The following is a 13,120-nucleotide window of genomic DNA, read 5'->3' as shown; positions in this document are numbered from 1 at the left end:
TGAGTTTTCCATTTAAACTTCAGAATGAAAGGAGATATGGGAAATCACCTCCTCGAGGGTCTATTGTTGATAATGATGCATTATAAGGAGTAATAGCATTTACCAGCATTCTCATTAGTTTGACACAAACCACAGACAGACATGTTTACTCATACATTAAAGAATTGAGACCAGCTTGGGGAATACACATCGTGACTCATAGTTCTCCCCCCAAAAAAGTCCAATCATGTCACTTCCTATGAATGAAATAATAATCAGAATAAAATCTGGAAAGAGAAGCTGTCAGGGTGCTGGTTTAAACAACATTCTCTCAAAGCTGTTATAGCTGTAAAAAATCATGACTACGATGTGTTTTATCTTGCCTGTTGGAACAGCAATAATCAATTTGATGGAAGAAAGGAAAACATGTTGTTTTTCTCTGCCCCTGAGGCAGCAGAGGCACACACACACAAACACTGCAAACACACAAGACAAGACTACATAAATACAAAATGACAAAAGCAGTGAGTGCTTTGTGGTGACCCCCAGCAATCATTTATCTCTGTTCGAGTGTGGGGTTATTTGATAAACATTTAAGTAGCTTCTGCATGAATTGTACAGATGACCCACTGAAAGCTCAGGCTAGCTCTCCCTCTTGACAAAGTGATTTGCAGAGCACTGGCAAATGCAGCGGCTCATACAGTGGGGTCCAAGGGGGCTTCCAACAGGTTCTTGAGGGGCCAGGATTTAATTTGACTATCATTTCACTGCTCGTAACAGCTAAATAGCAGCATGTATTGTTAGAATTTATTCTCATTAGAGGTCTTACCCTCCCTGCTGCTGTCAGACATCCAGAGCAGACATTTATGCAGCTGTATGGCCAATTAAAGCCAGGATAATGACACTCTCCCTCAGGAAAAGATAAGAGGCTGTTATTCAGTGTGTATCCATCTATTTGAAATGTCTTGATGTGGAATGTTTAGGGCAGTCCTCCCTTTTATATGAGGTTCTGAATATCTCAAGAGCTCATATACTGTGTTGCCAGGGGAGGATAACCTTGTGAACTGTGGTTTGATCTATCACATCGAGATGTACGGACACACAGCAAATAATGATGCTTCAGCAGAGTGTAATACTCGGAGAGATAGCTTTGTGACCCGGGTACAACTCATAAACTGCACTGCGGCATCAGCTGTATTAATATCACATAGTCGTCCCCTTGTTTCCTTAAATTGATGAATATTTAATTCACAGAAACCTTCGGCGCACGTTTCTCAGTTTAAAGGTTTCAAATGGCGCATCGTCTGTCACGTCACATCTGCTGGACATCGTGCTTCATTGTGAGTAAAACACTTAAACGTGTGTTTCATTTAGGAAAGAGACAGAACAAGTACCGTATATTAGCAGATTATACATCAGGACGACGAGGATTATTCGCGGTACAGGCTGAATCCACGCTCACGCAAAATGATCAGAAAGGCAAAAGGACTATAATTGCATCAGTTACTTAATTGAGGTGAAGAAGTTGAGACCTACTCACCCCTTTTGAACATTTTGCAGGCTTAAGTGTGCTTCGTCTTCTGTCCTCTGAGTATCATCTATTCCTGTATTCCAGACTTAAAACTTGCGCGCTTCAGTTTCTGAAGTTGATCCACAGTTTACGCGGTTCGTCGTGTGAATGGCAGCTCGTCGTTCACTCCTCGGGATCGTCTTGCGGTCCTCCGTATTGAGTTGCGCTGCAGACCGCCGTGGATTTGAGAAACGCTGACAGCAAACAAAAATCTCCGTCGCCACAAAGTCTGACAAACCCCAGTAAGACCTGTGTAACGGAGCGGCAATCACTGCAAAAACAGGCGCACTGAAATCATCCCCCCTGTTCGATGTGACGGTAACTCCAGCCTGTGTGTGGTGAGCACCGACGCACATTGGTCCGACACAACCTCTGACGGCCAAAAGCTCTTAGGCGCAAATGAGCGTGGAGCCTGCAAAATCAACTCTGGGGGGGTGGGGGGGGGGCAGGTCTACGGTGAACACAAGCAATCCCAAAATAACGATTATTTTAAAAAAAAAAAAAAAAAAAAAAACACTTATATGTAGTGCAAATTCAAGTGGCCGATCTGGAATTCTCCTGTCTTCTTCAGAGCCGTTCAAATCGCATCATATTCGTTCAAATCTGTAATTAACATAAGTTATTTGGTTTCATATTCCGCTTCTGATGTCGGATTATAAACGCAGTCTCCTCAAATCCTCCTTAATAATGTAGACTTTGAAGCTTTCGGTTTCCCTTAAAATCCCCTCCTTTATTTAGCTCTCATCTCCACTCGTAATTGTTACATTTCTGTGATCTTGTCTGTGAAGATTTCTCTGCCTTCCACCTGGATCGGGGCTCCTTGACGCGCTCAAGGAGGGAGAAAGTGTGCTGTACTGTGTCAGCCCCCCTCCACTGGGCACCATCCCACTCGATCCCCCTCACTGCCCCTGTCCCTGTCTGCGCCACGGTGCTCCCTGACATCAGAGGTCTTTATGATGAATATGACATGACACAACTGGACAGGACTTAAATGTAACGTCAATAGTTTAAAGAGTCGACATAACATTAGAGAAGATTTGTGACGGTCGTCGGTCTGCTTTAGGGGACAGCTGTCGTTTAGACCTGCGGTGCTGATCAAATAGCTTCCACCTAAATCAATATCTTATAGATGATGTGCTTCTGCATACTCTCTCTCTCTCTCTCTCTCTCTCTCTCTCTCTCTCTCTCTCTCTCTCTCTCTCTCTCTCTCTCTCTCTCTCTCTCTCTCTCTCTCTCACTATGTTTCTTTGTTCAGAAAACGCACAGTACTATTGAAAATCCTTTTTACGTGAATCTCTTTTAGGTTTTGTGTCAACTTGGTTATTTTAGTAATTTTGTAATAATCATTTTATAATAATCATTTTGTAATTAGGCGGCACGGTGGCGTAGTGGTTACCACTGCTGTCTCACAGCAAGAAGGTCAGGGGGTTTAAACCCCATCATTTCCAACATGGCCTTTCTATGAAGAGTTTACATGTTCTCTCCGTGTCTAAATAGGATTCCTCCAGGTTCTCCGGTTTCCCCCCAGTATCAGGAAAAAACATGCATCTAGGTAATATTAGGTCATGTTGGACCGTAGTGGCGGCGCGCCCGGGGTGCAGAGGCTCTGGACCAACACTCCATCTGGCCTATGAAATTTCGTCTGTGTATGTGTATAATGACAAATAAAGACATTTGTTTTTGTTTTGTTTTTGAAGAAGTTGACTTTTATGAATAAACGTGGTTAAAAATCCAAATCAAATCTTTCTCTCTTTCTGTCTCTCTCCTCCCCACCCTTTCTCCCCTTCCGTTTTTAATTTAAATTTTGTTTTTGTTATTAAAGATTTTTTAATTAGATTATTGTCTTCGTTTTTAATCAATAATTAACCTTTTGAATGAATGCCTTAATTGTATTTTTAAAGATACTGCCCAGAGTGGAAATGGGTCCTCAGATTATTCTTGTTTTTTTTAAAAATTCTATTCACCTTTTTCGATTGTAGTTTCTTTTATGACACACAGCGTGTATTATTTTGAGTAGAAGATCCGGCTATGTGACACACGATGTCTTTGCACTCACAACGTGAATATTTAGAACATGCGTTTTTAATAACTTTGTTTTAAGCGACGACAAGTCATATTCTGTTTCATTATGAACAGTCGGTGTCTGCTGAAACAGTCCACCAGCCATCCTGCCTTGCGCCACTCAGCTAAATCGATTACATCGGTCTTCGACTTCTCTCGCTTTCAATCTTCGATCGATTGGTTTTGCCTTTCCATTCCTCACATGTCTAATGTTTTGGTGAAAAAACATGGCTGCGCCGTCGGGTGAAGTTCTGATCGTTCCTCCCAAAAAGCCTATAGGTAAATAATCGAATTGACTGTGAAATCTTAAGAATGATAGAAAGAAATACATATATTACAAAAGTACTATAGGATCGGAGTCTTCTGTTATACTGAGGTGTAGTTGCACGTTTCATTTGAATTACTTCATTCACGATCTGCTGCATTTAGCGCATCAGTTTGTGGATTATGATAAATAAAAATAACTGCTTACATGATATGATAAATTTAAACAACAAAGCGTCCTTTCTTGGCCCATAGCTAAGCATAAATTAGCGTTGGTGTCATGGTTTATCACAGAGAGGAGGGTGATGTGAGGTGCTGGTTTTTAAAAAAATTACTAATCTGATACGAGTTTAATTGGTTTATAGTGAAAGGTAATGGTAAGAATATCACCGAAAGTTTAGATTTACTAATATGTTTTACAACATTAACAAATTTACAAGGTTCAGTGAAGTGAAGAAAATGACGCAGTTGAAAAACATTTGAAAAAAACTGTAGTTCCTCCGGTTACGTCACTACAGATTTACGTTTTGTTAGAGATTTACATTTTAGATGTACTGTATTAGTTTTTGTAGATATAACATTGAGTGTTTTTCTAATGAATACAAATTATATTTTCTTCCTGGTAATTTATCATTTGTCACTGATTACAAGACAGAAAACTCACGGAGACAGATTTCATTGGACCATTGTGGTTTTGTGACGATGCACTGTGTTTCTTTGACATATGAAAAGTATTTGGTTGAACAAACAGCGTTTAGCGCAAGATGGACATGATATAAGGGTGTATAACGTAACTTCCGTTGGCACAGAACTTAATCCAGCATGATTTGACATTATTGCATCATGCTTGCACTCGTTTTATTGTGGCCGTGCTTTAAACAATAAAACGTCTGAATAAAGATTTTACTTTGTGGCCACAATTAATAAACACTTTAAGATCTGACAAATTGTTTTAAATATATTTGGGAAAATAAACAATCACTCAACAGAGTCTGTCAGGGTGAAATAAAAGCAAAAGTGAAGCTGACATCAGTCAACTATCACAATTATTCTGAATGTACTTGGGAACTAGTGGGATTATCAAATCTGATGTGTTCAGTTGTCATTACATGTTTACAGCTCAGTCATTGTTTCCTCTTTAGTCCGGGGACCACGGCGGGTAGCCAATCAAATTCCAGATGAAATCCTCCAAGACCCTGAGTTACAGGAGGCAATCAAAGCCCTTCCTGCAAATTACAACTTTGAGATCCACAAGACAGTTTGGCGGGTGAGACAAGCAAATTCTAAGAGAGGTGAGCGCCATTCATTTTTATCATACGTGAATCATGTTGAATATGTGAGGAACAGCGATAGTCAGTAGTTACTGTAGGGCCATAAAAACCACTTGAATATTTTATTAGAATGCAGGACATTCTAATACGCAAAGCCATCAGAGAGATCAAGTTATGTATAATTGTTTTGTGGAGGTGCTTGGCTAGGATTACCTGCTAGTCATACTTTTTAGTAGAGGAAGTTAATGGTTAGAGTTGGGAGCCTCAGACCTCATTTTGGCACAACGCAAAGTACATCTAAGTCTGCACAGTGTTTGTGCCAGAGCTTTTAAATTGCACAGCTGAAAAGCATTAAGATGAACTGGAACAGACGCTGGCTGAAGTTACTTTGGATTAAAGGATCTCCATTAATCTCTCCATCTTTTACACACCCTGTTTTTACACAAAATGGATGGTTCCAATTTCTATTTATCTCAACACCCAAGGATGAATTACAGATTATAATGTTAAAGGATAAATGTCCCAAAATCTAACCATGACATTACACAATGCAGCATGCCCTATTGTATCCCGATCCAAAACTATGAATTGCATTTAATGTATCTTAAACTTCTGTTGCTCAAACATTAAAAAATTTAGTTTTGCATATTTAATGAAAATCACTCCCACTTAAAACTAAAAACACAAAGGAGGCAAAGCATCTTGGGTTTCTTTCATAAAGTCTTTAATATGCCAACAAACAAGATGTGCAAGGATTCATCCAAAATGTCACCTATCACTTTGTCAGTGCGTTGAGCTACTGTGATGATGTAATTTTGGAATTGGTAATTTTCTAAGTTCACATGAGATTTGTCCATTGCTGTGAAAACTTGAAAACAGACACACGCACACACACTTAGAGATAATTTGAGACCATCCAATGTCTGGAAAATGAACAGTGCTGTGATGTTGCATTTGCAGAACAAAATAAATACTGAAGCACTTAAAAACCCGAGAAAATGAGTCACAGGAGATGCCAGTCACTGTTCTACATTGAAGAGGTGGATTGTGGTTAGAGACCACTTACTTAAGGATCCACCTGTGCCATCCATCAGTGCACCTTAGGTCTGTACACTGAGCTCAAAGTTGGTGCATAAGTCAAAAGTTTTTCAGAGCTTTTTAACTGAGACCAGCCACTGAGACAGCTGCTGAAACAATTGGTTTGCATAACCAAACAGGGAAGCTCAGCTGCATGCCCGTCGTCCTCATCGGGGTCTTAGCCTGACTCCAGATCGTCGCTGTAACAGACTTGAGTGGGCAAATGCTCACATTCGATGGCGTCTGGCACGTTGGAGAGGTGTTCTCTTCACGGATGAATCTCAGTTTACATTGTTCAGGGCAGATGGCAGACAGCGTGTGTGGCGTCGTGTGGGTGAGTGCTTTGCTGATGTCAGTGTTGTGGATGAGTGGCCCATGGTGGTGGGGTTATGGTATGGGCAGGCATCTGTTATGGACGAAGAACACAGGTGCATTTTATTGATGGAATTTTGAATGCACAGAGATACCGTGATGAGATCCTGAGGCCCATTGTTGTGCCATACATCCATGAACATCACCTCATGTTTCCAATGAAGCAAAAAAAACCTGCACATTTCAGAGTGGCCTTTTATTGTGGGCTGTATAAGGTACTCCTGTGCACTAATCATGATGTCAGATCAGCATCTTGATGTGGCACACCTGCTAGGTGGGATGGATTATCTCAGTAAAGCAGAAGTGCTCATTATCACACATTTAGATTTGTGAACAATGTTTGAGAGAAATTGTAATACAGTATTGTGTACCTGGAATGAATTATAGATCTTTAAGTCCATCTCATGAAAAATGGGGGCAAAAACAAAAGTGTTGCATTAATATTTTTGTTGAGTGTGTGTGTGTGTGTGTGTGTGTGTGTGTGTGTGTGTGTGTGTGTGTGTGTGTATGTATATATATATATGCCAGTCATATATGTACTGTATATATATATACTGTATATATATAATATCACCTTTGTAGGGTGGTATCTGTGTGTCATCCTCAAGCTCGGGTCCTCTACAAGTGGCCTGGGAGTCTGAGGGTTCTGCGCAGTATCTTAGCTGTTCCTAGGACTGCGCTCTTCTGGACTGAGGCTTTAGATGTTGTTCCAGGAATCTGTTGGAGCCATTCTTCCAGTTTGGGAGTCACTGCCCAAGTGCTCCTACTACCGCGGGGACCACATTAACCTTGATCTTCCACATATGTTCCAGCTGTTCTTTCAACCCTTGATACTTCTCAATCTTTTCGTGTTCCTTCTTCCTGATGTTGGCGTCAGCTGGAATCGCCACATCTATCACCACTGCTCTCTTCTGCTCTTTGTCCACCACCACTATGCCCGGTTGATTAGCCAGCAGCTGTTGGTCAGTCTAGAAGCTGAAGTCCCACAGGATCTTAGCCTTGTCGTTCTCAACCACCTTCGATGGTATGTCCCATTTGGATTAGGGTACCTCTACAGTAGTCCTTACTTACAGATGTTCCTGTACACTATCAAAGCTACTTGGTTGTGCCTCTCCATGTATGCTGAGCTAGCGAGCATCTTACACCCTACTACCACATGCTGGACTGTCTCTGGGGCTTTTTTACATAACCTACACCTTGGGTCAGATCTACTGTGGTAGATATTGGCCTCTATTGCTCTTGTACTTAGGGCCTGTTCTTGGGCTGCCATGATCAGTGCCTCTGTGCTGTCTGTCAGTCCAGCTTTATTCAGCCATTGGTAGGTCTTCTTGATATCAGCCACTTCCTCTATCTGACGGTGGTACATGCTGTGTAGGGCTTGTCCCTCCAAGTTGTCTCCTCCTCCTCCTCTTCCTCCTCAGGTTTCTGCTGTCTAAGGCAATCACTGAGCAGTTCATCTGTTGGGGCCATCTTCCTGATGTACTCTTGGATTTTTGATGTCTCATCCTGGACAGTGGCCCTGATGCTCACTAGTCCTTGGCCTCCCTCTTTCCGCTTAGTGTACAGCCTCAGAGTGCTGGACTTGGGGTGAAACCCTCCATGCATGGTGACGAGCTTTCTAGTCTTAGTATCTGTGGCTTCTATCTCCTCCTTTGGCCAGCTTATGATCCCAGCAGGGTATCTGATGACTGGCAGTGCATACATGTTGATGGCTCGGATGTTGTTCTTGCCATTCAGCTGACTTCTCAGGACTTGCCTTACTGTGGCTGTGGATAACTTTCTTGCGGCCTCTTCATGATTGCAATTAGCCTGTGGGATTCCAAGGTATTTGTAGCTGTCCTGTATGTCTCCTATCCTGCCCCCTGGTAGGTAAACCCCTTCAGTTCTGATCATCTTGCCTCTTCTTGATATCCATCCGGCCACATTTATCTTATCCGAATGACATCCCTATGTCCTCACTGTAGATCCTGGTGGTGTGGATCAGTGAGTCAGTTTCTCGCTCATTCCTGGCATACAGCTTGATGTCATCCATGTATAGGAGATTGTTGTCTGGCTTCGGAATCGGTATCTGTAGCCACTCTTTGTGATGATGTGACTGAGGGGGCTCAGGCCTATGCAGAACAGCAGTGGTGATAGTACCATCCCCTTGGTATATGCCGCACTTGATGTTAACTTGGGCAATTGACTTGGAGTTAATTTCCAGGGTTGTCTTCCAACATTCCCATAGAGTTCTTGAAGGTTCTTAGTGTCCTGTTGATCTTATACAGTTCCAGACATTCCAGTATCCACGTGTGTGGCATTGAATCATAGTCTTTCTGGTAGTCTATCCAGGTGGTGCACAAGTTGGACTGCCTATTTCTACAGTCTCTGTGTACTGCTCTGTCCACCAGTAGCTGGTGCTTGGCTCCCCTGGTGTACTACCAACTCTTTTCTGTGCCCCGCTCATATATTGATCCATGTTCCTACTCATCTTAGCCGCCATGATGCCTGACAGGAGCTTCCATGTTGTACAGAGACAGGTTATTGGCCGGTAGTTGGATAGATCCCTTCTGTGGGTCTTTCATGATCAGGACTGTCCTGCCTTCAGTCAACCATTCTGGGTGTGTCCCATCCCTTAGCAGCTGGTTCATCTGTGCTGCTGATGTTCATGGAGTGCTTTCAGCTTCTTTAGCCAGTATGTATGGATCATATCGGGGTGTGGTGCTGATGAACTCTTCATCTTGGATGTCTGCCATTGAGATGGTTACTGGTTCTTGTTCTGGGAGGCAGCTGTGATCAGTCCTCAGGTCCACTAGCCACTGGGCATCGGTTTTGTGTGATGCTTCTCTTTCCCATATGCCCTTCCAGTATTTCTCCACCTCAGCTCTTGGTGGGTCTGACCGGCTGCTATTTCCCTGCCACTGAGGTTGAGTGGAGAAGGTCTTGTTTATTCTCCTGGCCTCTATCTCCTTGGTGTATCTCTTCAGTCGGGTAGCCAGAGCCGATAGTCTCTGTTTGGCAGTTTCGAGTGCTTCAGGTATGGAGAACTTGCTGTATTTCCTGAGTACCCCTTTATTCACCATGTTCCCCTTCTGCAGCTCGGCTAGCTGGCAGACTTCTCTCCGTGTCGCCTTTATCTTGGCCCCTAACTGTCTCTTATGCCCTGTGTTGATCTTTTATCCCAGCATCTCGAGGGTTACTGCTGAACTGCTGCTGTACTTGTTGGTCTCAGTTATGTTCCCTGTTATGTTCAACCTGTTCCCTGGTGGGATGGTTCTTATCGCAGCATTCACATCTTCTAGAAGATCTTCTGAAGATACTTCACAACTTAGCTTCGGTTGGAGGCTCTAGGTTTTTCCTTCGATCTTCCTTCTCAGGAATCTAAGAAGGTTGACTTATGGTGAAATCCCCCTGCTGACCTGGCGTCCTGGCTCCCCGTATTTCATCTAGCATTAAGGGTCTGCAAGTTGACTGGATAGTGTTTGTCCCGCCCGGGATTCGAACCCACAACCTACTGCATTCAAGTCAGTTGACTTAACCACAAAGAATAGTTGTAATGGAATAGTCCTATGGCTGCTGATGGATAGTAATAAAGAGGAGTTGCTTCTGAAATTGACAAATTAACATAAAGCACATACGTATAATGCATAGTTAAAAAAACATTACACTATCAGCTGTCGATATTTTCCTTTTCCGCATTAGCTGTGGTGGGTACAAAGAGATACCAAAGAATGTATTGTTATTCTCTTCAGAAATTGGCTTCAGGGTTGAACTAAAGTGAAGAGTAATCTTCATCATTCATTCATTCATTTTCCTAACCCGCTTAATCCGCTTACGAAGGTCGCGGGGGAGCCGGTGCCTATCCCGGCAGTCTCAGGGCGTGAGGCGGGGGACACTCCGGGCACGACGCCAGTCTTCATGAAAGTGTATTTCAGAGAAATTTGTTTCCTGACAGAAAGTAGGTTCAAGAGGTCATGACTTGGCTTTTGTAATTAAAACTGCTGAAGCCTGATACAGTATTTACTTTTATTGAACTGGTTGCATTTTCTTAAAGAATGGCAATAGCAGATATTGTCTTACTTCTCTTTAAATGAGTTTAAGAATCTCTTTGACTGGTGAAAATGAGAGGAATAATTACAACAGTTGAAGGTGATTCCATCCAGACACCCAGAGAGCCGACCACGCCTAGAATTTAGAATACCATGGTCTCATGATTAATTTGGTTGTTATTGCATGATTGGTGATCCAGGAGATAGCTCCAAAAAATTTTTTATTTTCTATTAAAAGGTTAAGAGAGTAATAGAATGCTGATTCCACCCCTGAATCCAGTTCCACTCCAAAATGTAATGGATTCTTTCTTGGTTTTTCTTCCCAAGCGTAATCAAAATCCATCCTGAAATTGACGGAGGTGTTGGAATATCTTGCATTGTTTAAGAAAGCGGAGGAAATTTTTCGGTATTTTGTGAGTTCCTCTGCACAACATGCCCAACTTTGTATCAGGTGAACTCTTCCTTTCATTTCATCCATGAATAGTTTGACTTTTCCTGGTGTTTGGGTTTCCCTGTGTAACGGGTCATCGAGTCAGACGCAAGTTAAAATGTCTTTTCCCAGCATAAATGACTAAAAGTGAAATAGGTCAGTTGTTCCTGCCTTGCATGGAAATATGCAGATAGAATACCATGAAGATTGAATCACGATGCCCCCGTGGAGCGTTTGGTTTACACAAAGCTTGCTGGCTTTGCTTTTTCATTGTGTGTCATGTTTTCTTTTTTCCTATATCAGAGCTTGCCTTCTCTTTGAACTCAGAGAGCACATCTCACCTTAGCACCCCTGTCTTTCTCTGTTCTTCTTTGTGTCCATCTGTTTCTTTGTCAGCCAACTGCTCTTGAGTCTTGTGTGCAGTGCTTTTAAAATAGAAGACTGAGGAACATGGAAAACAATTTGAGCTGCCCTAACCCTTTTTTTCTCAGTTTTAAAAATAGTCAAAAAATGTGTCTTATGCGAAATGTTCCCTTTTTTCATCAATAAATACAAAATGACCTCTCTGGTAGGCAGTCCAAGATTGGCTCATTTTCATTTGTCTGAACACTGTGTTCCTCTGAAAGCAAACAGCTGTATTGATAGAGTTGACTGTCAGTATTTGGTCCAAACAGATCATAGTTAGTGGAATCATCACTTCAAAGCACAGTTAAACAAATATATTTTAGCTAGATGTGCTGATGATGTTGCAGCTGGGTTTTATTAAATCTACTCTGTGTGATTTTTATTTTACTTTCTCCATCCCCATTGACCATGTCAGAGAACACAAAACATGCATTAACATCTTCATGTCACTTCATTCATCACATTTAACTTGATGTACGTTGCCTTTGCATGAGCAACATTTAATCTGATACAGGATCAACCCTGCATATAAACTTAAAAATCTTCCTAGCCATTACTACTCTAAAATTTAGAGCAATCCATGGCTTTGTGTGTTCAGTCAGCTGTTCACTGATAAATTGGTCTTGGAGGTTCTCACTTCCTGTCTGATTCTTACCATATTCCCACATGTAACTTTCATATTGCCTGCACATATTACAGGATCACAATGACTGGTCATTGACAGCTCACATGCCACTCTGTAACAGCGGTCCACTCTGAGTGACACATCTTCAAAGTCACCTCATGGATGGTCCTCTTACAGCTGTTCAATGAAGTCACTTTTTTTTACGTCTTCTTCTTTTCCTTTCGGCTTGTCCCTTCAGGGGTTGCCACAGCGAATCAGTTGCCTCCATCTAACCCTGTCTTCTGCATCATCTTCTCTCACCTCAACTACAGTACCTTCATGTCCTTGTTCACTACAACCACAAACCTCCTCTTTGGTCTTCCTCGAGTGCAGTTCTGAAATGTTTTTATTTCAAGGACTAGATTGGTCCAAAGTAGACCACAGAACCCCAGATAAGACGTTTTATAACAGAATGTTTATGCAACTTGTAACCAAAATACTATCATAGTGTTAAACATAGATGGAATTATTAGTAAAAAAATAAATAATAAACACACCTGTTTTCCTGGAGACCCCATGGAACTCGCTTAGAAACTCCTGACATCCCACAAATCCCATTTTGAGAAACAGTGGTTATGGTCTTATTTAGATACACAGTGCATCTCCAAAGGTGGGATAGGCTTCTCATCCTCCTCTGGACATGCATTCTGAACAGCCATTTCCACCTCCAGCATCTGACTCATCTTTTCACCGAGGGCGTCAGATGGAGAAAGCTCTTTGCTTCTGTCAGATGTGGCAGAGGTGTGTACCGAAACATTTCACCATTAATAAACTTGCCCTTTTCTATGTAATGACCTGCGTCTATCTGTTTGAGGGCTTGGCAAACCCTTAACCTTTCATTTGTAAGAAATGCTTGTGCTCCGCCTCTTCGTGCTGCCCCATCTATCAGTCCATCTCATCACCAGCCTCCCTGGCCTTTTGTCTGTCACAGCTTTTGTTGTTAAATGCTGTTTGGTACTGAAGTTATGAAAACATTTCAGGCAAAGGCTTGTGAAAACG

The 13,120-nt window shown here is 42.1% G+C and overlaps 2 protein-coding genes across 2 annotated transcripts in view; one reads left to right on the top strand and one right to left on the bottom strand.

The window, feature by feature from the left end:
* rtn4rl1b (reticulon 4 receptor-like 1b) overlaps nucleotides 1-1,918 on the bottom strand; it is a 141,052-nt gene extending 139,134 nt beyond the window's left edge. The window contains exon 1 of the mRNA XM_068317007.1: nucleotides 1,520-1,918. Within this exon, the coding sequence (XP_068173108.1) occupies nucleotides 1,520-1,532 (13 nt within the window). The 5' untranslated portion in view covers nucleotides 1,533-1,918. The remainder of the gene's footprint in view (nucleotides 1-1,519) is intronic.
* Nucleotides 1,919-3,777: 1,859 nt separating this feature from the next.
* dph1 (diphthamide biosynthesis 1) overlaps nucleotides 3,778-13,120 on the top strand; it is a 62,515-nt gene continuing 53,172 nt past the window's right edge. Inside the window, exons 1-2 of the mRNA XM_068317582.1 lie at nucleotides 3,778-3,889; nucleotides 5,017-5,166. Coding sequence (XP_068173683.1) covers nucleotides 3,838-3,889; nucleotides 5,017-5,166 — 202 coding nt within the window. The 5' untranslated portion in view covers nucleotides 3,778-3,837. The remainder of the gene's footprint in view (nucleotides 3,890-5,016; nucleotides 5,167-13,120) is intronic.

The sequence above is a fragment of the Antennarius striatus genome, chromosome 6 (assembly GCF_040054535.1).
Source record: "Antennarius striatus isolate MH-2024 chromosome 6, ASM4005453v1, whole genome shotgun sequence".
NCBI lineage: Eukaryota > Metazoa > Chordata > Actinopteri > Lophiiformes > Antennariidae > Antennarius > Antennarius striatus.
The sequence above is the reverse complement of the archived record's forward strand: the minus strand, read 5'-3'. Positions and strand labels throughout refer to the sequence as shown.